Genomic DNA, 25646 nt, shown 5'->3' on the forward strand with positions numbered 1-25646 from the left:
TCTCAAGTACGGGGAGAAAAGCTCTCGCTATAGCATAAAAGTTAACAGTATTAAAAATGTTTAGTTGAGTACAACTCCAATTGGACTGTACTTAGTTACTATTAGAACTGCTGTTGTCCAAACCATCAAAGTCATTTTATTCAAAAGCATCCCAAAGTGTCGTTCACATTTTAGACACATTTGTGGTATTGAGACATTAGAATGGACAAAATTTTAAATATTATTAAACATAACTTTTTGTTTGATTACATGATGTTAATCTCAGCCAACATATGCATTAGTAAAATATTCACACATTTTTTAATAACATTAATGTGAGTGTAGTTCATTATCTTGACTTCACATGAGGTGAAATGAAAAACTATTTGAAAAAAAATAAGTCTACCCCATGAAAACAAGTGTTTCTTTTATTTATGACTTGATGGAACCAGTACATGAGTTCCAAAATGGACACATTGCTGTATACTGTGTTTTGTATAATTATTCTTATCAAAAACAAAACAGTCTTTTTTAAATTGCATTGCCTTAACAGCCAATTTTCCAACCCTATATATGAAAGGAAATCATAAAAAATCAGAATAGAGTGGGGACGTGTGACACATGCTACAGTGAGAAGGTTTTTCTCTCTCTCTCTCTCTTTTAAAGTATTTTTTTGCAGTTGCGTTTGCTTGCACTGAAAGTTCCCGTATTTCCGACGGTCTTTCCTGTCCGTGAAGCATCCCCGCTCTTCCTTTGGCCATATTTGGGGGCGCATCGCGGCGCGTGAGTCTGAGCGTTCCCACAGACTAAAATGAGCTTTTTGTCTTCAGACTGTCACAAGAAAAATAGCCAAACGTTGTTTTCACAGAAGTTGCCCGAGTCCGCGTCCACGGAGGGGAGACGGCGACCTGCTGCAGGGATCAGCGGCATCCTCTGAGCCTCAGCAACTCTGACACGCAGCAGCAAAAAGATTCCACACTGGAAAACTGTCCAGAGACGCAGGTAAGAAGGATTTCTACCAGTTCATGTGATGTAAACATCAAATCTCTAATTAATAAAGCATGAACTGTGCATCAGCTGAAGTAAGTCATTCAGCTTAAGGGGGATATTTTATTTTGCACCTGTTGATTTGTGTTCCTTATAGTCTTAAAAAAAAAAAAGGTTTGAAATATTTGTGATGATTGTTAAAGTTGTGTTGATGCAGCATGATGGAGCTTCAGGATGATCAGATCTTCACTTTATGTAAGAACAAAAAAATGTAAATGCACACAATTTGTGTGTCAAATTGAAAAAAAAAAAGAAAAAAGCAGAAGTTCCCTTGTTGTTTACAATAAAGATGTCGATGCTGGAAGGTGGTCAGTGACTCAAGTTGTCTGACCAAACACATCAGAAAGGAAAAGCACAGTTCAGTGAAATGGATGTGCAATTTCGGCTCCCGCTCTGACAGGTGCAGGATCTCATAAGGAAGCTGATTCATTGTTTTCATATGTTCTTGTGTTGAGTTGTTCAAAATGCTATGAAGAGGAATTATGTCACTCTGCACATCTGCAAAGCTGGAAGCACTTCCACACCCAGCAACACACACACACACACACACACACACACACATACACACGCACGCACGCACGCACGCACGCACACATTCACACATATAGGGATACATCCAGCTGGTGAAAAAAAAAAAGATCTTAGTTTACATGCAGTGCTTAATTTTCTTTGTATACAAATTAAAGCAGGTTGATCTTAATGCTAATTCAGTCCCTTTACCTGCTGACATACTGTGAACTGTATTGTGAAATTAATATTGTGCTTTGGTAAAGCTTGTACACACACACACACACACACACACACACACACACACACACACACACACACACACACACGTACGCAGAGGTACCTCAGCTCCAAGTATCGTTTCCCCCGGTGACAGCTGCAGCGACCCAGAGCCTGTAATTTACGTGTACTATTTATATTGACAGTAATTACATGTGCTGCTGATTAAAAGGGTTAAAACAAAAGAATCCGGTTTCATTATTCATCAGATGTGTGAAACTGCAGACTAACAGGTAATAAGTCCATATGTGTGCAGAGGTAAAACAAAAATCAATCAATGGGAAAACCTTAATCCTACAGGAATCATCTTTGATTTGCGCCCCGCAGCTCTCCTTTGCACACTCTGATGAAACCGCCTGACGCAGGTCATGGCCCCACTTTACACTAATCATCACGAGTCCATTACTCATTAATTAATCATTGCCTCTTTTTGTGACACAGTAGATGTGAAAATAGCTTCCTCTCATTCAAGCAGCCGTGACAAAAAAAAAAAAAAGAAAAGTTTTTGTAATGCTGCATTCAGAAGTCTGGCTGTGTGACTTCAGAGCGTCTCATTGTAGTACACGCTCTCACAGATGCAGATTGATGCTCTTTGCGTGAACGGTGGAGTTGGCGTTCTGGTTCCCCGCATCAAGACGCAGCCGCTGCTATTTCTGACAGAAGTCTCACTGCCGGGGTGTTTTCAGGTTGACAAAGGACGCATTATCTGTGGTATAATAAGCAAGGATTAGTGCCATTGTTTAAGTTTCATATTTTCTGGCAGTGATTTGTTCGGCTCGGCTGTGCTGCAGACGCCTTTTTTTTTTCATAAAAGCTCACAGCCGTCAATTCCTGGGATTTTCTCCGGCAATCAATTTTCCAAGCCAAAGTGCTTGTCATGTGCCTTGACAACACAGACTGTGGGAGCTTGTGGGAAACAGACAACTGGATCTGCCGTGCGTCCTTTTTTGAGCTGAATTATGGATTTTCTGTTATCCAAAGGTGCATACTGTATGGATTGCTGAGATGACTACACTGTTTTGTCATTCCTTTAGGAAGACTGTTATAGATTGGACACTGACCTGACAGTTTGATCCATTTAGCCTCTGTGTCCCAAAGGGCCAGCGCCATAAAAACACTGATGAGGCTCTTGATTCTGTCCTAAAGGTCCCTTGTAGCATCTGCAACACTATAAGATAATCCGCTTAGACTTCTGACACGCCAAGTGAACGCATTTGATCGGCTTGATTTGAGCAAAATGTGTTGTAATCCACTGCATTTTCAACCTATTTTAAGGATATGCGAGGGGAAGAAAGTATATTAAACAGATGTATGTGGATGGTGAAACCATGTAAAGTTGAAAATGAGTTCAGAAAACCACAGAAAGAAGAGTCTGGCAAGAACTGCTAATGATGAGCCACTTTGTAAACCTCGTTCCCTCATTACCTCTGTTGTTGTGGTGCGACTTGTGCACACATGAAGCTGCAAATGCAGAAGAAGAACTCACAAAAAAAAAAAAGAAGAAGAGGCAGGAGCATTGTTTTAAGATTTGAGCTGCTGGTTGTCACTTGTGATTGGCACTGACACACGGAGAGACTAAAGAGGTCCGGGCTCTGCTCTGCCATGTTTATTGTCTCCTTCACAGCTGTCAACCACTCGCAGTGTTGTCACACTCGTCGGTGTAAGCTGCATGGGTATTTAGTTGCAGTTTGCAGTTTGGACAAACACATCATACCATCAAAGGATCTCTTTTCCCCTGCATTTGTAGAATTCCTTTTTTTTTTTCTTTTTTTTTTTTTACCTGTATTTACCAGCTCCTTTCCCTCTGCTGTTACCATAGAGACACTCCATCCCCATCAGCAAGTCGCCTTTGGCTGCCGGGCTCGTCGGTCTCTCTCGCAAGAGAGAGAGAGAGAGACGCTGGTGAGCAAGTGTTTTCCTGGCATGACTTCGGCGACGATATTGCGAGAAAAGGCATTTACTTGGCTTTGACAGTGTTTCCCTGGCAGCTGCCCCCCTTCTCCACCATCACCCCCGCCACCGCCAACGGTGGCACGTCCGCCTGTTTTGTCACCACAGGCTGACGGCTGAGACGGAGTGAAATCCAGCTGGGAGAGATCCACTCCCGTAATTGAAATGAGTTCACCTGGGAGACAGCTGCTCGCCGCCGCCTCTTCGCTGTCACCGGTCCGTGCTGACTAGCCTGCACGCCGCGGATAAGATACGACGCCCCAGCAGCTTTTCGACCTGTGACACCGTGATTTGAAGTTGAAAAAAATATTGTTTTTTTTCGCTCTCCCTGTTTGCCAAAGCGGGTTTGAGCGAGCTCGCCTGGAGGATTTTAAGCTGCTTGGCCTTTTGAAGATGTAATGAACAGAGAATAACACTGCTAAATAGAAGTCAGTCAATAGAGCATGAAACATTGAACAATTGCTCACCCTGGGTGACAAAAACACACAAATATAGCTGCAGCGCAGCTTGAAACTAAGGACAGTCATTCCTCTGCGAGCTTGACTCTGTGCAAAACCCCTTTTGATCTGCTGTTGGGTGGACGTAAATGTAATATTGTGTGGTTTCTCATCAGATCTATGGACATAAATACATCAGGATATAAACAAAACACCCTGATTAGGACCACTGCTTTGTGAACTTCAACCTCTTGTGCTGATTTTCCAATTTATTATGAATTGGTTATGAAATATAGCAAACAACAATAAAGAAACACGGTATTGTAGGGATAACCTGGATGTGCAACAAACTTGGTTTTTTGAAATTAACTGAAAAAAAAGCACTTAAATATGTAGAATAAGAAAAAAGTTTTATGCAGCAGCCAAACTGTCATGAATATTAAAGGACACAAAAAAAAAATGTCATTGTTTTTCAGGCAAATACGCAGAAATACAAGCTCTTGGTCCAGAAGTTTATTTTGATGGTGGTGGATTGTGTCTGAGTGTAACAGGAATATTTCTGGTCCGGCTCCCATTTAAAAAGCAGTCATGATTAAACATTGAAATTTATCAAGTAAATATTTCAAGAAAACACATTTATTTCCAAATCTAATGTGTAATAATAATAATAATGATGATAACAAAGATGAGATGCTCAATATCAAACCGAGCATGAGAACATGAGAATGGATAAGTAACTGCTGATGAATTGAGATTCACAGTGGACGGTCCAAAAAAAGTGAGGAAAATATGGAGTGATCAGCGGCAGCTCTCTGGTCCAAAATGCCTCCTTGGTGCCAGAAGTCAGAGAAGAATGAACAGACTGGTTGGAGATTATAGAGCAGCGCTAAATTTGGAAAAACGTTGCCCAGTCTGATGAGTCTTGATTTGTGCTCAGATGGTACAGTCAGAATTTGGTGTAAACATCATGAAAGCATGGATCCGCCCCACCTTGTAATCGATGTTTTCAGGCTGCTGCTGCGGTCTTGATGGTGTGGCGGATATTTTCTTGGCACCCTTTGGAGTATTGTTGCACAATAACACGCAAAGACCCAACCATCCCAAACACCGTTAGGATGTGGAGGAAGAGGAGATTCACATCATGGATGTTCAAATCTAAAGCAAGTCTGCAAATAATTCTGTGTTAATGTGAACCGAAACATCAACTGATGCACAGTTTTCCCTGTATTTTCCTTGTTTTTTTTCAGTGGCAATCACAAGCTCACATTGCATCAAAACATGAAAATGCATTGTGCCAGTATTCATATCTGCAAACCACGAAAAAAATCAGATCACATGGCTCAGGAGAGCAAATCTAATTCTATATTTCAGTGCAATGATCACTCCTCCCTGCCGCTTTTTCGCAATATAGATGAGCACGGATCTCTGAAGTCAGTCATTATGTCTGCAGGTTTTTGGCGTAATTCCACTGTATCCTCTGTGTTCAGTGACATTTACCAACCGTGCAGGAATCAATCCAACTCTGGGGCAGCAGCGTGAGTGAGGGGGGACTGCTGCTAACATCGGTAACTTTTGCATGCACATTCATACCATGCACCTTGGCCGAAAATAGTTTTGCTCAAACATATGCCTGTCACGCGCAGCGCTATAGAAATCCTTCCAAGAGATCCTCTGTGGAGTTCTTTGAAAATGACACATTGATGATATGAGATAGAGAAGGAGTACAGACACTTAAGTCTAACACAGTGAAGTGTGGATCCAAGTGGATAACAGATGTCTTCCTGCTGGATCAATAGATTGCACTCAGCCAATGAGGGGACTTCCATTGTGAATGTTTGCCTCCCTGCGCTTGCATAATGCTCCTCCCGCAGTCAAGTCTGAAGCATGCGGGCAAATATTTGGATCCATTTGGTGTAAGTACTGTAATTCAAAGCAAGCAACCTTCAACAGTGCCATCTGAAGGAAAAAAAAAAAAAAAAAGAAAGAAAGTCCTTTGCAAAATGGAGCACATCAGCTCTAAATATCTGTCAACAAGCACGCCCAGCTCGCTGTCATATATCAGTAATGTGTGTGTGTCTTCTCTCTCAGCCTCGGGCTCAACGGCTTGAAGTCCATAATATCTTAAAAAGAGCCTCCGACTGTCTGAATCTGTCCGACTGTCTCCCGAAACAACTTCTCCCATCAATCAAACTCTCCCTCTGTCATCCCTGATCTCCCACCCTCATTGTATAGTTCCTCTTTTCACACTGTATCCGTCCAGGTGGAGCCTGAATCGCAGACCCCCCCCCCCCCCCCCCCCCCCCCCCCCCCCCCCCCTTTAAAGCCAAGTTCACATCGTTCTCACTAGAGAGTAAATTGGACACACGGGACCAGATGATTGGACGCCGTTAAAGAGACTTATCTCCCCAGTTGCTAGGCAGATGTGTGAGCATCCAGGAGTTTTTCTTCTTCAAGCTGCTGTTTATGTAATGAATGACTCTGTAGTTTGACGACTGTTGTGCTTTTTACTTAATTCATATGGCTGTAAGTCGTCTTGCTGTAATCAGAAATGTTTTCACGACGCGGTCGCTAAAGGAAATGTAATTTTCCTGTGAGGTTTTGGTGTCCAGCTCTTTGAAGTTCAGTTATTTATAGTCACCCAATATTGTACTGAGATAAAAGGGATTAAATCTTAATGAAAAGGTAGACACTACATATATAGTGAAGTTCCAGTGGAAAGGTCATAAAGGAGCATTATTGTTTTGAAAAAATATATAAAAATCACACCAGTCGTGTCGCTCCTGCAGCAGAGTGACAGTGCACGATACTGCTAGGAGGTCTCACAAGACACCATTAAGCCAAAATGAGAATTACTTTGTGGCAAGTGTTTCTAAAAATTACCTCCTCGGGCTCAATGAATCGCCTGGCAACAGTGCCAATCATTCTGAGACATGGGATCACTTTGATACATTTAGATTTTATGGCCACAATAATCCAAGAATCCTTTTCTCTGTGCTGCACTAAAAACCAAATTTGAACCTGTGTCTTGCAGGTGATTTACCAAGAGTAACATCATGAGGGGCTTTATGCGTGAACTAAAGTCATCAGATGAATTTGGTGTGTACGAGACTATTTGCACATGAGCAATCAATTGGAAACGTTATCGCTGTTTTGTTAATTTTTCTGCAACCACTATGGCTCAGTCTACAGAAGTGCTGAGTGAACAAAGAAATGATGAGTTGGGTGTGTTTGTGGAGAAAGTTGCGAGGGACAATCTATCACAAAGTCACAAAAAGTCTGAGCTACAACACAGAGGAGACGGAATTAAAAAATGTCCACGAAGAAAAGTCGTTGCGATCCAGCTGAGGAAAAGCCTCTCAGCGGATTTTCAACACCTTTTACACACAGAAAATCTTGCAATAATAATAATAATAATAATAATAATAATAATAATAATAATAATAATAATAATAATAATAATGATAATAATGATAATAATAATAATAATGATAAACACGGGAAGTTGTAAATTAGGCTGCATGTAGCAGAATCTTCTTCCAGTATTTTGCAGCTTTCACACATCTGGCGTTAATCAAGCATGTGCCACTTTTCTATAGGTGTGACGCTTCAGCGGATCATTCTCTGTTTAGCACCAAATCTGTTTGTGTCAACATTGTTGATTGTTTAACCAGATATGATTCTCGACTCTCCTAGAGCCGATTGGGCTGTTAAATGTACCACTAACTGACGATTTAGAAAAACAAATAAAGAAATCTTACCGGTTCACATACGCCCGTGCCACAATTACTGAGTCAAACACACAGCCTTTGTACTTGACACCTCTTAAACATCTATTGTTCAGTTATGGTAATGCATGTAATAGAGTCTTAAAGTCAAGAGATACAACACAAAGGCCGATTTAATGATGAGTATGCTTGGATGATATTACAAGTGCAGGAAAAATGTATTATGTGTGTGTTTTATTGAACCTCTGGCGCAGTTGTTTAATAGCTTTCAGCAGATTTCTAAACTAAAATTAAGCCAGCAGTTTTTAGCTTTGTTGAAGCACTGACTCATTAAAACCAGATTTATTAAAATATGAACCCAACAGCGGAGCTCACACCCTTACTATCGGTTTGTTTCATGTCTGATATCAGAATTATGGACAAATGGGGATATTTATATTTGTATTTTCTCTATCTAATATTAATTGTTGTTCTTCCGTCAACATGTCCAAGTCAGAGGAACGGTTGTATTCAGCTGTATTCAGTCGTGCCAAAGGCCCCGTTTACATGATTTTCACATGAAAACTGAAAGCTTTGGTTGCATTTTGACGGTCGGTTTACAACAGTGGTTGTCGTTAACTCCTTACATGAAGCATAGATAAACCAAAAGTGCTATTTATTTGCATGAGCATACAATTTATCAGACTGTATACATGATTTTCTGCACTTAAAACACATGAAAATGTAAACTATTAGCTGTATTAGCTAAGATGTATTAGCTAACGGGCTAACACAGCTAAGATCTACTTTGTGTAACTCCTTCCAATTTGACCAGGAATGTGCTCATTTGTTGCACAAATCAACTTAAAAATGAGCTGCATTTATTTTGTGATCGTGTTTGTTGTTTTGTGTGATATTCTGCTTCATCGGCCTCCCCTGACAGCACCATTCCACATCATTGCGTCATCGTTTCTCTTTGACTAAACAACTTTCCTCACACATTCTGAGCGTATAGAGCAGCTTAGGATATCCATGATCAAACATTGTCAGTCTGGATCGGTTTTTATGTTAATTTGATTTAACAACACAGCGTTTGCATTCAACTTATGCAGCTAAGCTCTGCTGGATTTTTACATATGATTTAATCTTTATTTTTTTTGCAAACAGTCCCACAGCTGAAATCATATTTACAATTTTGAGCCCCTTTTCTTGGACTGTGTTGGTGTGCGACTCCCTCAGAGCGAGAGAGAGCGAGCCATGATGGTGTCTCACTGTTTGCTTTCCTGTCTCTTCTCCGCCAGTGAGGCATCATGACGACACTGTTGGACCTGAAGAGCAGCGTGCTGCGGCAGGTGCAGAGGAGCCAGTCGCTGAGAAGCCGGAGGGAGCCGCCTCCCACCGCCGGCAGCCCCCTCACACACTGCCCTGACCCCTTACCTCGCAGGTGAGTCGCTGTGTGAACACATGTAGACTCGCACATGCAGCTGTGGCGGCTTCCCGCCTGTTATGATCATTTGTTGCATGTCAGACACAACATGTAAATATATGAAGATGGATTTTTTTTCTTTTTTTTTTTTTGCCTGTAAATGATTAAAAATCAGTGCATTCGTGCATCAGTGCAATTTGAGCAGAAACAAATACTTTGAGGTTCATTTACGATGCATTTATCGTTGCTGTTTTGCAGAAGAAGCAGCTCTGGTAACTAGAATCCTCTTTAGTAAATTAGGGTGCAGTCAGTGTGTCTCAGAAACATAATGACATCCATTGGAAGGCAGCAGCACGCTCTCATAAGCAATAATTCATGTTGGTTACTCATTTGTTTTCCATCAGTCGTCCTGTTGGAGCCACAGGTCATAATTTCTTGTCAACATACAGTTTTAATTGCCTGGCGTTCATTTTAGAGCTGTGACTTGCGGTGAGTAGCCCATTCACAAGCTGCCGTTTTCCCCAAAGGACGCGTCAAACACAGTATTACATGCCCAGGCAGGCACCGAGGGGATCACAGATGCTGCTTCCTTGTATCAGTTTTACACCACATGGGCCTGATGGCCACATGCCTCTTTTAACACCAGTGCCGCTTTGCACAGCACGAAATGCTGCTTGTAGAGCCACATCTTCTCCCAGCACCATAAAGCAATGAGTGATAGACACTGAGTAAAATAATTTAGGATTAATTTATCATATTGATACTATCTGACCTTTATGTAACAATAGAATTTAGTCAACACGATATTATATACAACATGCTTGTTAATGGAACTGACTTATAGGATCACTCTTTGTGGTATCACACGTGTGGGTTGCAAAAGAGGGGATCTTCGAGGCTATCAAGGGTTTCATTGAGGCAAATTATATTGATGATTGGAAAATGGGGCTATGGCTTCATAATCCCTCTTTATTCTCGAGGACCTCTGGGTTTGTGCACGCCGGTCCTGATTTTTGGTGCCTCTGATGCATCTCTACCTGTCTTCCAGCCCATTATTTATTCATGGTCTTTCTCCAGTGGGGGGAGGTTGGAGGTCGGGGTGGGCAGGTGCAGTTGTTCCCTTTCCTCTGTGATTCCTGCAAAGTGGCTCAGGTAAAATCAGTCATCTGTTGTGTTTTTTTTCCCCCAGTCTTGTTTCGAAGCTTCATCTGAAGCTGAAAGTAATAGTATGAACCTGAGGTTTCTATAGTAACCTAACACAGGCCACTGCCATGTGAACTTGTACTTGTAATGACAGCCAATGTCTATTTTTATCATAGGAGATAACCTCAAATGCTGCATTTCACACTGATTGCATTCATATTTCTTCTTCAGTGTCAATTTTTTATTAATATTTAGAAAACATAGTGCAATGCCTGCGAGAATATTAGATAAAAATAATGTGCCCCCTCCCTCGATCATGTTTCACTTCAACAGAGCCTCGTCACTGCATGTGTTACACTGTCATTCATTAATCAAATATATAGATTCTACTAATAAATGTACAAATGAACTTGCTTGAGGATATTTGCAAAAAAGGAGAACACAAAAAAGAATTGCAAGGAGGTAAAATAAAAATAAATGTGTAAAGAACAACACAGAGTCACTATCATAATGACTAAGCTTATCATATGACTAAAGTTAATTGATACGTGAGGTGTTTGGTCCAGAGATTATGGGAGTGTTTCATTCCACCTAAGCAGTCTTCCCAATAAAAGAGATGCTTTATAAAGCTGTTGTATTTTCTGCTTAGTGACTGATTTTCATATCTTGTGGAGCTACTCCAGTTTTTGTAATAGCAGAAGAAGGTTTTATAGGTAATCCTAAATGTGCTGAAATTGTTTTGAATATCGATCACCCAAAAATACGGTAGTTCATTTGAGAAAAGGTGGCAGAAGTTTGTCATATTTAGGGTCAATGCGCCGCGTAACCTTTTCTCACTTCTCTTAAAAGGATGTGTGATTTTAAAATGGTTGAGTCAGATCGAAGATAAATTAGGTCTATATAGATCAATGTAAAAAAATTAGATTCGAAGAGATGTTGGATAATATGCGTACGTTTTTAAGTTACAAGTTTGTTTGCTTTAAGAGGAAATTATTTCAAAGTGACCATCTTAGCTGGTTTGGTCTCACTCTTTTCATACATTAACTTTAGAACTTGATAAGTTGCCAAGTGAGTGCTCTTAGTAGACTGTCTTATTGATCAGTTAAATATAAAAGTATGTCGTCTGCATAAAGGGATTCTTTACACTCTGAATCAAATATTTCAAATCAAATCAAACTTTATTTAGAAAGCACTTCTCATACTAACAAACAACAAAAAGTGCTTTACAGTATTTAAAACAAAATCAGTAAATAATAAAATAAAAATCATTGCCACACCTTCACCATAATTGTGCACACACACACACTCCCACTTTCGTCGCTTACATTAGGGAGACATGGCATGTCACTGAGGATCATGGGAAACACCACTATTGGGGCCATCCACACTGGGAGAAGTCATATACCAGGACTGCTATGGCACCAGCACTCAGCCCCCAAACCCCACCAGACTGGAGGACCCCACAGCCAGCCAGGATAAGAAGACCCATGCACAGCACCCCCAGAAACTAACCGGGTCAGAACTCCCAGTATGAAGGACCTCCAATCAGGAAACGCTGGAGTTAAACAACTAAAAGCTTATATAAAAAATATAGTGCTGTCATTCAATCAAAAAAGTTAATCTAATTAATCACAGTATTTGTAATTAATTAATCTAATTATTCACATTTTAAATCTCATATCTGATTTAGTTCCCCAAATAAAGAATTCAAATTCTAGGAAGTTACAGAATTGTAGTGCATGACTCATCAAATCAATACACTGAGAAGAGAAGATTTGAAATCCACATTTTTATTGATGATGAATGAAACCTAAGTCAGGACATCTTGCCCAAAATAAATTCTAAACCAAATCAGGCAACTCAAATAACACTTTCATTGTGTTTCATTAATGAAATTCAAAAGAAGAAAAAGTTTAAGCACATCCCAGCAAACCAGTGCCTGGTGCATCATTGAAAAATGCAGTATATAGATTAAAAAATTCTGAAATAAAATAAGGCTGGGTCTCAAATAAGCACTAATAAAGCTAATTAAAAATGAGTACTAAAGCTAACTCAATACAACAATTCAGAATGAATACTACAAGTAGAACATGTTTCTAAATAAGGCTAGTTGCAATTCAGTTCACACTGAATTGCCACTCAAGTGTGCTATAATTAATCTTAGATTAATTTTTATAATGCGTTAGTTTGCGGTGTGATTAATTAATCTAATTGATGCATTAAAGTGACAGCCCAAATAAAATATGATAAAAAGTTGATGTGAAATAAGTAAGACGAGGTTAAAAACTAAAAGTACGTATTTAAATAACTACTAATGACAGTAAGAAAAATGTAGAATTTCAGTTAAAAGCCTGAATAAAAAATAAAATATCGACAGTCTCTGCGGTCCTGAGGTTCTCCGGCAGGCTGTTCTACAGGCGAGGGCCATAGAGGCTGAAGGCCGCCTCGCCGTGGGTCTTGGTTCTGGCTTTTGGGGCGCACAGTAGGCCGCTGCCAGAGGACCTCAGGGCCGCCGAGGGTCGATAGGGTAAAAACAGATCAGCTAAATTAGAAGCCGCAAGGCAACTAATACATTTAAAAATTTATAAGAGAACCTTAAAATTGTTCCTGAAGCAGACAGGGAGTTAATGCAGTGACTTTAAGACTGGTGTAATGTGGGCCTACCTCCTTGTATTTTCTCAAATTTTGTTGTAACTGTAGATTTGAAATATTCTTTTTGGGAAGACCAGAGAGCAAGGCATTACAGTAATCTAACCAACAGGAGATAAAAGCATGAATTAGCACCTTTGTACTGGCCTGAGAGACAAATTGGCAACTCTGGCTATATTCTTAAGATGATATAAACCAATCTTCAATATATTTTTAATATGTGAGATATAATTCAGCTCAGAGTCAAAAATCACGCCCAGGTTTTTAACTGATTATGCTGGTTTAAAATCTTGTATTTTGGTAAAAGTTTTTCTCTCTGGCCTTCAGGACCAATAACTAAAACCTCAGTTTTGTCCTGGTTGAGCTATAGAAAATTCACTGCCATCCATGTCTTGATGTCTGAAATACAGTTAAAAAGGGTTTCTATTGTCCCTGAGTCATCAGGAGACACAGCCATGTACATCTGAGTATCATCAGCGTAACTATGGAAACTGATGCCGTGTCTCCTGATGACGTCCCCAAGAGGAAGCATGTAAAGGTTGAAAAGAAAGGGACCTAAAATTGAACCCTGGGGAACCCCACATCTAATTTCATGGGTTCCTGATTTCATGGGATTTATGTTCTCTAAATATTAGACTCTCATTCCAAAGCAACTGATGGCTTGACGGCAAGAGCAAATAAAACAGGCAACAAAGGAGATAACTATTTAAAAGCAGGGAGTTTTAGCAGGCTGTCATCTTGGTGAGGATTTTACTTTTAGGATTTCACTGCATTTGAGAGAATATGTATTCTTGTTTTGAGAAAAACGATTTAACTTTAACCTGTCACATGGTTGTAGGAATGGCTTAGTAAATGATTATTCAAACGCAGAATGTAAAGTGATTCTAAAATATAAATAATCATTGGTTGTGGAAAGATTTAATTTTCAATAGGTTCTATAGAATACATTTTTTATGGAATTTGCAAATTTACTTGTTAATCTGTGAATGATCTAATGTGTTTAGTGTCATAACTTCTATGTGCTGCAATGCTTGATGTGGAGTCCTGGAATGTGTACTATGGAATAACTGGATGGCACAAAGGAAAGTTTTTCATTTTCGCCTGAAAACATCATGTAAATGGGGTCCAAATTAGTCATTCAATGTAAGAAGGAGACATTTTAAGCATCAATTAGTTTCAAAGGGCTAAACCCTATTGTAAAAACAAGAGAAAAGAAAAAAGAGATCCACAAGACAAAGAAGGACAGAGTGGTACAGAAAATTCCCAAAGCTCTCACCTGTCAGAACGCAGTGTCTCTCTAACCCTGCTGGAGTATCACAATTTTAAGTGCTCGCAAAGGGACGTACTAACAGACAAGACCCTCTTATATAAATAACATGACCTAGATGAAAGCACCTAGAAAAAAAGCACATTTACGCATTTAAACATGCCTGGAACTCTTCAACCCAGAGGAATATTATATTCTTAAACTGCTTAAAATGAATAAGAAGAAAAAGCTCAGTGACTTTACAGTTTCTATTTATAGGAAGAACAAATTATTTGACAGTTACATGAATTTATGAGCTTTAGCGTTGTTAAAAATATCAAACATGCAGTATACAAAGAAATTAGTGGAAACCAGTATTACACGTGTATCTTCTCTCCTCTGAAACACAGTTAACTGCTGAACGACAAATATTTCAAAGGAAGAAAGATGGAGGGAAAGAAAGTAAAAACAAATTAGCCTTGATAGTGGTGTGTGAATTCATCAACCTTCCTTTAGCATTAACAGATCAAGCAGGTTGCTTTTATGGCTTTATTTACTGTGAACTGGAGAGGACTGCAGCTCTGATGGGAGAATGAATCATTTTTGTTGGAGTTCTTAGTCTTTCTGTGTCGGATTTTGGTTTTCACAGTAAACCTTTTGAACCTCTCGGTTCTGCAGGATGTGAAAATCCTGCTGGGAAGGTAAATCCGTACTGGATGGAACAGCCTCCCGTCCACAGAACAGCCTCTTGACTTTGCTGCGGCTTACGCAGATGGAGACGGTGCTTCCTTTGATTTGAACGGTCGCACGGCAGAGGACGTCGACGCAATCCTGATGGCAATCCTTTTCTTGAGCCTGGGATCTCGGCTACATCAAGAATCTGGTTGTCGGTGCACCACCCTTCGCTGGCAATGTACTTTGGAGTTGCGTCGTTGGGTCTGTGGCGTCATCTGAGCATGAGCATATCGGATCTCCTTATCTTCATCGTCTCTGCCTCAAATCGGACTGATTTCAGACGACTTGTCACTTCAGTTTACAACCTGGTTCAGATTTCACCACCTATTTTGTTTTTAATGCTACATTAATGCTTTTCATTAAACAGTGTCTGGAGCTGACAGTATTTCACATTTCTCTCATTTCCCATGCCCCCCCGCCCCCCGTGCTCCAGCCCTCCCACTGCGCTCCAGCCGTGCACAGACCCCAGGCGTACGTCATTAGAGGCAGGCTGTTGATCTTTGTTATCCATTCAGTCTGCTGCTGACCTGTCTGCACTCCCGCTTTAATTGAGAAATTGCAAATGAGGCCGGGTAGGACTGGGCTGTTCCGTCCACACTTGTTGACCCAGAAGTGCTGCCAGCTGTCAGAAACGAGCCTCTCCGAGCGCAGGGCGGCACGGAGGAGGTCAACTTTCTCCTGCAGTCGAGCAAATTATATTCTTACCCTCGTCTGAGGCAGTTATTAGAATTTTATTTTATTCGGGGAAAAACATTAACATAGCAAGTCCATGGACCGTCATACCGATAGACGATCAAGTTGGATTGATATTATAGGAGAATTTCTCCTAAAAAACTATCTCGGCACCCAAAGCAAAAGGTTTTCTGTTTTCACTTAGCTGTACGAGCCTCAACACACACCTCCGATTAGGAATATTCCTCTCTGTATCTTGGATCTCATATTTTTCAATAATAACAATCACTTTACCTCCAATGCAATGGCTGAAACTATTCCATATTTCTCTTCAGACTAAAGGACGGAAACGGTGAGTAGCTTCCGACACACTACTTTTTAAATGAGCTGCTCATTTTCAGGCTTCTGTGAATCTTGTTAATGATTCATTAATTTTAATCAGGTAGTCTGGAGCAAGGACACTAATATCATTTCTAATACACGCAGGCCAGAGGTGCTGGAGGATCGGGACTGGCAAACTCTTAAACTTTGGATTCATTCATTTGCAGTAAGAGTATATTTCTATAAAAACTGGCCCTGACTGTGCAGTTAAATCTTTTTTATTTATTTTTTTTCAACTAAAGTAATTTTCTCAAGCAGCAACTCACTGCGGATCTAAGTAAATGTCTCTGTGCTCACAGTAAACAGCACATTTTCGACTTTTACCTGCAGCTTCACTGTAATGAAAAGGTTTCAGCGAGGAGGCCATTTACCCAGCTCGAACTGGGAATCAGCTGTATGTGGTATTAAGCAGATAGGTAGACACATTTACTTAAATGCTTTGATAAACTGGAGCTTGCTCGCATTAGTCATTCTTGTCATGTTATAATATTAATAATGAAATAACATGAAATGGTCAAGTATGGCTCGGACAGTGCCAGAAAAAAAGCAAAGCTGCTTATTAAATGTGTCGGGTTGATACTTTTCCACCATTTTCCATCGAGTTCTGGCAAAATATGGAGAGGACAAAAAATGCATGGTGAGACTATAATCATCGTACTATAGCACACACGTTATTATTATTATTTCACACCATGGTATGGCCATGCTTCACTTTGGGCTAGTGTTTAACACATTCATCTCACAGTCAGAATATTCCCGGTTCAGGTTCGGGCTTGGGGCTTTCAAAGCTTGCATGTTCTCCCTGTGTATGCATTGGTTTCCACCAGTTAAAGGGATACTTCAACATTTTGGCAAATTGGCCCATTTAGCGCAATTCCTTAGTCATTTCGAACAGCATACTTAGTTTTTTTTTGTGAGGGCGAGCTGTTGTTTATTCAGAGGTGAGTCAGGGAAGGTTTTCGGGACGGACACAATGGAAGTGAATGGTATTTTTGGTTCCTCTCGTCAAACTCATTAAATACAAAATCCAACAACCCCAAAACACTTTGGTGGACACGTTATAATCCACACATTCACCTCGCTGTGGAACGCCAACAAATAAAATTGTCGCGTTATGATACTGAAGCAAATACTGGGAACTACTTTTTCTTTTGAAATCACTACGCCCAGACGCCATGTTTAGTAAGTAGTTCCATCTTAGCAATCTTCGCATAAACAACTCAATCTTGTAATTTTACATTAATATTTCACAGCGTAGTGAATGATTATAACGTGTCCACCAAAGTGTTTTGGGGTTGTTGGATTTTGTATTTAATGGGTTTGACGAGGGGAACCAAAAATACCATTCACTTCCATTGTGTCCGTCCCGAAAACCTTCCCCGACTCACCTCTGGATAAACAACAGCTCGCCCTCACAAAAAAAGTAAGTATGCTGTTCGAAATGACTAAGGAATTGCACTAAATGGGCCAATTTGCCAAAATGTTGAAGTATCGCTTTAATGTCTAAAAAGCTCTGATCAGAATTTATCTCTGTATTTGATCTGCGATGGATGCTCAGTGAGCCGGTGCTCAGGATCTGGGAGGGACTCAGTCAAAGCTTTTGTGCGTATTTCACCTGTTCTGATGCCTCGCTTAATGAAACGTGTAATTAGAGTAAAGCAAACAGTGGTCTTATTTGTGCTGAGAAGAGATCCTTGTCACGGAGATATTCCTTCATGATATGAACTGCAGGCTCATTGTAAGCACTGGCAACCGTGATGAATCACGTCTTTATTTTAAATCATCTTATTATTTTAGAACGCAAACAGACGTCACGTTGTTTTTCATGCCGCAGATGACAGCGACGTCTCCGACGTTAATTAGCATGTACACACTGCCATATTGTGTTGAAGTTAAAAGTGAAGGGCTGCTGTCACGTTCACACGCTCTGTTAGTAACCTTTATCTGTCAAAGACAAGTTTACGGGCTGCATGTTTTTATTTTTTTTATTTTTTTTATTTTCCTTATGATCCACTCTCAGGACAGGAAATCATAATTCAAGCATTTGACTGAATTCTAAGAATAAATTAGAATAAAGTGAGTTGGGGGGGAAAAAAATGACCCGTCGCCTAGCAACGTCAAATCGGTTTGTTATTCTAGCGATGTGTTTGTGCACATGTGTCAGGAAGAGAGAGATTGAGAGAGGATGAAAGATGTAAGCCATGGCTGGATGTTTTTTTAAAGTCTGTTTTAGATGTATCAAAGCAAAAACAGGCTGGATTTGCATCATGTAGACAGACTCTGCACTTCTGAACATGTTTCAACTTAAAAAAAAAACACACAAACAAAACAACAACAACAAAAAATGAAATAAAAAAATCCCAGACTCTTTATCCCAGACAAATCTTCAATCTGACCAAGAAAAGATGGGACAGATTTCTGGGTATAACCGTGCTGTGAACGATCGGGGACAGACGTGGGGAGAATTGAGTGTCTCAAAACAAGAGATGAAGCGTATTTGTTCTGTTTGTGCAAGTGAACAAAAAAAAACCCAAAAAAAAACCACGTTAGCTCCAACAAAACAAAGCTCCCAATCCTCCATCCGTGGAACAAGCCTTGTTTGTCACAGATTGAAGACTCAGTTTTAAGTTTTCAGCTCACAAATTCTGACTGCAGAGCTTCACATGACCATTTGATCAGTATTTAGTGGATTTTCCAAAACACACCAGGGTCGCTGAAACGGAACGACTCAACGACGAGTGTAAATCAATCAGTTTTAATGTGGTAAAATGTCCACTGTCTCCGCCTCATCTCAAACTGGATCGCTTTTTTTTTTTTTATTTTGCACCCTTGATTATGCAGAATAATCAGATTAAATGTTGATGATTTGCAAGTCTGATGAATGATGAGTTCTGGACCAATTAATCAGGAAAACGAGCATTTGTAATGTAGTTGCAGTCGGTTCAGTAAACTTAAGCTGCGTTCCTGATTAAAGCTCTGTGGGGAGCAGTATTTTTCAGAGGAGGACTCTTTTTTTTTAAGTGAGGTGAGCTAGGCCTTGTTCAAAAAACAGTTTACAACAGATTTTCTTATTTTCCACCGATGATGGGATGAAGAATTTTTCGAAACGATGTAAACAAGACAACAACGACGGTCATAAATCTTGAGGCCATTGCTAAAGAAAACCTCCGCAGCCTCTTCCTCCACTCCGTCGATACCTCCTGGGTTTACCATCCGCTCCCCGCCCCCCCGCGGTGAGCGTCAGCGGGTTCTGGGATGGGCTGCCGCACGCCTGCTGCGATGCGATGACGCTAATAAAGGAGCGTGTCAGGGCCTCTGTGGACGGCTGCTCTGCATAATGCGACGGGGTCGGCTGAGAGGAGACGGGGGATGCGGCAGCTTTCGGGTCCGTGTCGAGTGTCGGCGGCGGATGTGGGGAAATCAGGCCGGGCCAGATTTAGATTTAGGTGGAGAGAGAAGTGGGGGGGTGAGGGCAGTGTTGGTGGGGATTCCCATACTGTTCAGATCGCTCCCCTCCCTCCGTGACTATGCCCGTATCACCATGACAACTGGGGCCAGCGGGAGTCAGGGGATTCACTCACACCTGGAGGAAACGGAAAACATCATTTGCATTTTGCACACGGCCCCGCTCATCAGGCCCGATTAACATGGTTCACACAGAGTGCAGACATGTTGAACGCTCAGACAAGATGGGGTTTGATAATTGATACAGACACGAACTGCAGGGGACGGAGTCCGGGAGCCGGCGGTGAAGCCAAAAAGGTCATCTTTATTGATGAACGCGCCGGCAAAGTGTCTGGAAACAGGGTTTCGCTGTCGTCTCTCAATACTGCTGCTTAAACTGATCAGATCTGAATCTGAATCATGGTATATCACCTCAAGCTCTATTTTTAGAAGTAATGCTCGTCTGTGAATCTGCTCTCTCTCGTCTTGGCAGGATGTCGGAGGAGTGCACGGAGTTCTTTGAGCGCATGAACACCATCCTGCAGAAGCAGGAGAACATGATGCGGGCGGCCCAGGCCGAGGTAACACCACCTCTCGCCCGACTTTCACCTTTCCGTCTGTTGCACGCTCTCAGGCGTGATTGTCGGTGGCGGCCGGGCTCCGGGCGCCCACCGCCGCGGCCGCCGTGACGTCCGTGGACAGACGGACCGGGTTAAACGGGGCGCGCCGAACGCTCGGAGCTCAGCTGTGACAAGCTGCTGCCCGTGGATCCATGTTCACTCCCACTGACACAGACGGTCGAACCTCACTTATTTACATGTTTGCGGAGAGAATTTAATGGCTTCATCTCCATTTGCCGTGTGTCAACAGAGTTTAGAAATAAGCAGCAAGCAAACAATAGATCATAATCAGAACATGAGAAATATCCACACAAAAACTCCCTTTATAGGTTCAATTCCATTCCCCTTCCAGTTCATACAGTGTCTTAAAAACACAAACAACCACAAATCTCTGCTGTTGACATGTTGAAGTTGGTTTATTGGTGATTTGATAGCCCAGAGATGTTATTGCATGGGTGTGTGATTGTATATTGGCCCTGCAACTGGATAAAAACGGTTTAAATGTGATTTTCTTGAGAAATCCAGAGCACATCTTGGATGGTAAACCATAAACCATTGTCACCAGTCGGTCACAAACACAGAGAGAGATGGACCACCATGCACTCGTATTCATTCACGCCTTCGAGCAATTTAGAGTCTCCAGTTCACTAAAAAGGCATGTCTTTTTGTCCTGTGGTTAGAAACTAAATCAAGACTTCTAACCTCTACATTATAACCAGTAATTTTTAAGCCGACATGTACATTGTTACATAAAAGTGCGCATTTAGGCTGTCGATCAGCCCGCCGCTTTAAACTGTCCAAACTGTACACGTGTGGCTCAATAGTGTCAAACATCTTTTTTTCGGTCTAAATTGCTGGAGACTGTGGAGGATTTACCGCTGAGATTTCCTTTGGGTTTTTTTCTTTTTTGTTTTTTTTTTTCCTCAGTTGTTTCCTGGTCACTTTGCCTCTTGCAGTCATGCAAAGAAATAAGTGCGTCCCTTTGGAAATCACAGGTTTTTCTGACAGATTTCAGCCAATCTTTGTCGAGGCAGTGCTTGCTGATTTAAAAAAAGAACAAAGTGAGATGCAGCTTTCACTTTTAACAATAGATCTAAGAATACTCTGTGGCCCCCAGGAGTCAAGTAATGCTCCCCTCATGCTGCAGAAATGATTGGCATTCTGAATGCAGTTATGCACATAAAAGTGCATTTACTGACGTAACCGCGTTTCTCTTGAACCCCTCGACAGCAGACTAAAGCAAATCACAGGAGGTTACTCCTTCTAAGTCATGACAGTCATGTCTCACCGTCACATTGACTTTTCCTCGCTCCTGTATTTCGTCGCCGGCTGAATCGGTGTTGTTGTCTCGCAGAGCCAGAGAGGGGCCTGCACAGTGCCGCCGCCTCAAGAGCATGTGGACCAGGCTTTTATCGCGGACCGGATCAGCAGGACGGAGGTGTGTCAGCTCAGCTTCTCTGTTTTTATTGAATTTCAGCAGGGCTTCATGTTTCAAACTGGCCACAACAACACAGCCGCGGCTTTTCATGTCCTGCTTTAGATGTGCAGCAGAGCGGAATGCACAAAGGCTAAAAGAACTCCGGCATCTTCATTTTAGTTTATTTCCTCTTTTTTTTTTTTTTTTTTTTTTTTTTCTGGGGAGGTAGTTATTAAGTGGAGTATGTTTTCATGTAGCTGGACCTGCTTTATGAGGAAGCTGTGTACACGGTGGTCAACAGGGTCGGAGTGCCTTCACCAGAACAGGTCAAAAGTGATGAGGAGCTGTTTGCCTACCTGCTGAAGGTACCTGAACTGTCTGTCTGTCTGTCTATCTGTCTATCTATCTATCTATCTATCTATCTATCTATGGCAGTAACCTCGCAGTGGGTGTTGTTTGTTGTGAACAGCCTGTAAGAATCTGAGCAGATGCTCTCGGCTCATAACTGATTAAACATCAAAGCCCACTCACACTGTGCTGATATTCAGCTGTGATATTACATTCATTCAGATGCTGTCACGCTAAGAATTATTATTTTTGTGTGTGTGCGTGTGTGTGTGTCTGGAGTGGGCGTCTTCTTTCAAGGTGTGCAGCTTGTGTTCGCAGCAGGTCAGGGACTGTGGCACAGCTTAAGATTTTCAGAATGTGCTTTGTCTGCTTTGATGAGGAACTGTATGATCTGCGTGGCTCTTGGTGTAAATTTAACCACATGACAAGGCTGCCGTTGCTTGAAACGTCCTTTCTGTGATTGTCCTTCTCTCCGAGGTGTTTGATATGGGGGAGGAGGAACATGAAATCACTCTCCAAAAAGTCAAAGAGTCCAAGGTGAGAGATTTTGTCTGTTGTGCTGATCAAACCTAAAGAAACACATTTTCATATCAATACAAAAACTTTGTGTTGACGTAAAACCAGAGATCTACCAAGAACCATTTGCCTTTGATATTTTTTGTATGAAACTGTCTTCTCTATAAGAATAATAAACATTGTCCAAACCATCACATGCTGAAAGATCCTGTGATAGATCAGTAGTCATCGTGGAAATATGTCAATATTAAATATGAGACTTGAAACGTGAGTCCATCACTGCAGATTATTTGTGTCTAAACTGGGCCTAATGCCTGCTGAACAGTCATGCCAATACCCGCGTTTGTGCGTCATGTCACTCATTGTATTGGCTTGATTATTTGTACATTTGCTTCCGACAATCAGTTAGACAAATCTCAACTGTGTAAAAGTAAATGAGACAGCGAAGGATTACTTTTTCACTGTGTGAAAGTGCGACCCTTTTCATTACTGCTCCTGTTTGCATCCTCAGTGCTTTTTTTTTTGTAAGTATGCAGGATTTCTGAAGTAATGTTAACAGCTGAAGAGGAGAAAACATGAAATACTCTTTTTGGATAAGAAACTTTTCTCTGGGAGCAGGCAGTGAAGTCATGGTGTTCTTTGAAAAAAAGCTGTAACAATCTGCTATTATGCTCCGAGAAAGTGGCTCCGGCTGAACCGACGGCGGAGAAACCGGAATGTGACTCTTAATAGAAAATACCCCCTTGTAGGTCACAGAGTGCAGATTTAGAAACATCACTAAACCCTCACTTGTGAAGCCGCGGGTGGCGTTTTAAGGCTTCTGGTGATATTTTCTCATGCTCGCAGGCTGACCGGTGCAGAGGTAATAAAGTGAAAGCATGGCCTGGAGAGCCACAGTGGGAGTGCACCGATGCCCTTGAAGATGTTTTTTTTTTTTTTTTCATCATCAGAGCTGTGAGATGTAATACCTGTAACATCCAAACGACTCATTTTGAATGATTGTGAGCCTTGTACTTGACTTGCCAGGGACCTTTTAATATTCCTGTTGGAAGCGGGGAGCTCTCTTCAGATGGCGGTACATCGTGTTTTCCCTCCTCGTGACTGGCAGACTCGCCATATCGCCAGACAGAGAGCCACTCTTTGTATTCCGGCTGCACGGTGCATGCCGATCTCTGCTCGAACTGACTTTCAGGAGAATCTTGTTCAGCTAAAAAAAAAAAAAAAAAAAAAAAAAAAAAAAAAAATTACCGGAGTGTACTGAGTGTACTATTTTTTTTTCTTGTTTCGTATCATTTCATACTGAACAGAGTGCAATCTCATTTTCCACAGCGAGCCAATTTTTCCTTGAGAATTTCTGTAATGAAAGCGAAGAATCTGATGGCCAAGGATGCAAATGGTGAGAACTTTCTTTTTTTTTAAATGTCTTAGTCAATGCATCATCTGGAAGCGTTTGATGGGACTTGCTGGGTTCATGGTGGGGTGATTCGTCTAATAACTCCCCTTTCGAATCGCGGTGGCGACTACATTTCCCCAGCATCACACTCGGTTGTGAAATGCATTCGGAAAATGAGTGTTAAGTTTATCACGGCTGACATTTTTATAATAAGAACTCCCGAAGAAGTGCATGCACAGGATGATGTTAATCTCCACTATTAATTAAAGCTGGCGTACAGTTGCGCACGCCGCCGTCCCGTCTCCTCCAGAATGCCTGTAATTAGTTGACATTTGTCAGATTGTATTATATCTCAATGGATGGCCGCTTTACAGAAAATATTAAATAACCTATGGGTTAATGATAAAAGCTGCTGTGAGGAGGAAACAATGCGTGTATATTAGGAGCTGTATAATATATGCCATGTCACCAATTCATTATCTCATGATAGCAACAACAGGTGACACGGTTCTGAAATGAGACCGGCGGAGAGTCAATAAATGACGCTCGGACTGTTTAATGTGTGTCCCGTAACGCCAGGGTACAGTGACCCCTACTGCATGCTGGGAATCCTGCTGGGCCAGAGCCCCCGGGAGACGGACGAGAAGAAGGAGCGGAAGTTCAGCTTCAGGAAACGGAGGGAGAAGCTGGAGAAGCGCTCCAGCACCAAGGAGGTGCTGCCGGCCCGCTGCATCCAGGTGACCGAGGTCAAGCCCGAGACCCTCAACCCGGTGTGGGACGAGCACTTCGTCTTGTGAGTACGACAAGGTCCGAAGCGCTCCGACCTTTGCGGGAGCGCCGCACATGGGCGTCGTGACGCAGTGTTTCGTTGTTTTTCACACTGACACACAAAGCTGTTGTTTACAGCGTGTGGCCAGAGCAGCACATTTCATCCCTGGAACGGCAGCACTAATGGAACGAACTGGCTGCTGTTAGTGTTACTCTTGAAAACCATCATGTACTTTTCAAACTAACTCTTGTCTTTCTCTCTCTTTTTTTTTTTTTTAATTTTTTAGTGAAATAGATGATGTCCACAGCGACCTTTTACATCTGGACATATGGTAAGCTCAGAACACTGAGGACACAAGGAAGGATTAGAGTTGTGGAAAATGTTTGGAATGTGTGAAATTCTTATTATTTTCACCTGAGGGTTATCAGAGAGCTTTGAGGGGTTGTAGCCTTAGAGGAGATGCATTTTGCAAATGATGGGATTGTAAAACAGTTACTCATCACTGAAAGTACACATGTTTTAGATTTTTTTTTTGTAGGGTTGAAAGAAGCAAATTAAAATTTAAAATTAAGCAAAAATAATACCATGAGTGGAACCATTGCAATAGTTGTAGATCTGCTTTTTTATAGTCTATGGATCTAAAGGTAGGTATTAACAATATCTTTGAATGTGACAAGGATCAGGAAGGACAGAATTCAGAAAAATCACACCTTGGTGTCAAAATACCTTTAAAATTCTGGATTTGTTTAAAAACCGTTTGGCCTGGCAAATGGTTTGACATGATAAACACGTTTGTCCACGTCTTACAATGTGATCCAACACTGACCATGAAGCCAAAATCTTCTCAACATTCAATGGAAAAAAAAAAATAAAAAGAACAAATAACTGGAGATTCTAAGCCAGGGGTGTCAAACATAAGGCCCGTGGGCCAAAACCGGCTCGCAAGAGGCTGCAATCCAGCCGACAAAGTAAAAATGTAAAAAC

The 25646-nt window shown here is 41.3% G+C and overlaps 1 protein-coding gene across 1 annotated transcript in view; it reads left to right on the forward strand.

The window, feature by feature from the left end:
* Positions 1-765: 765 nt before the first annotated feature.
* baiap3 (BAI1 associated protein 3) overlaps positions 766-25646 on the forward strand; it is a 35071-nt gene continuing 10190 nt past the window's right edge. Inside the window, exons 1-9 of the mRNA XM_030090090.1 lie at positions 766-981; positions 9205-9347; positions 20093-20180; positions 21574-21657; positions 21894-22001; positions 22462-22521; positions 23830-23896; positions 24473-24686; positions 24949-24993. Of these exons, the coding sequence (XP_029945950.1) occupies positions 9214-9347; positions 20093-20180; positions 21574-21657; positions 21894-22001; positions 22462-22521; positions 23830-23896; positions 24473-24686; positions 24949-24993 (800 nt within the window). The 5' untranslated portion in view covers positions 766-981; positions 9205-9213. The remainder of the gene's footprint in view (positions 982-9204; positions 9348-20092; positions 20181-21573; positions 21658-21893; positions 22002-22461; positions 22522-23829; positions 23897-24472; positions 24687-24948; positions 24994-25646) is intronic.

Source organism: Salarias fasciatus, chromosome 4, assembly GCF_902148845.1.
Source record: "Salarias fasciatus chromosome 4, fSalaFa1.1, whole genome shotgun sequence".
In the NCBI taxonomy this organism is placed as follows: domain Eukaryota; kingdom Metazoa; phylum Chordata; class Actinopteri; order Blenniiformes; family Blenniidae; genus Salarias; species Salarias fasciatus.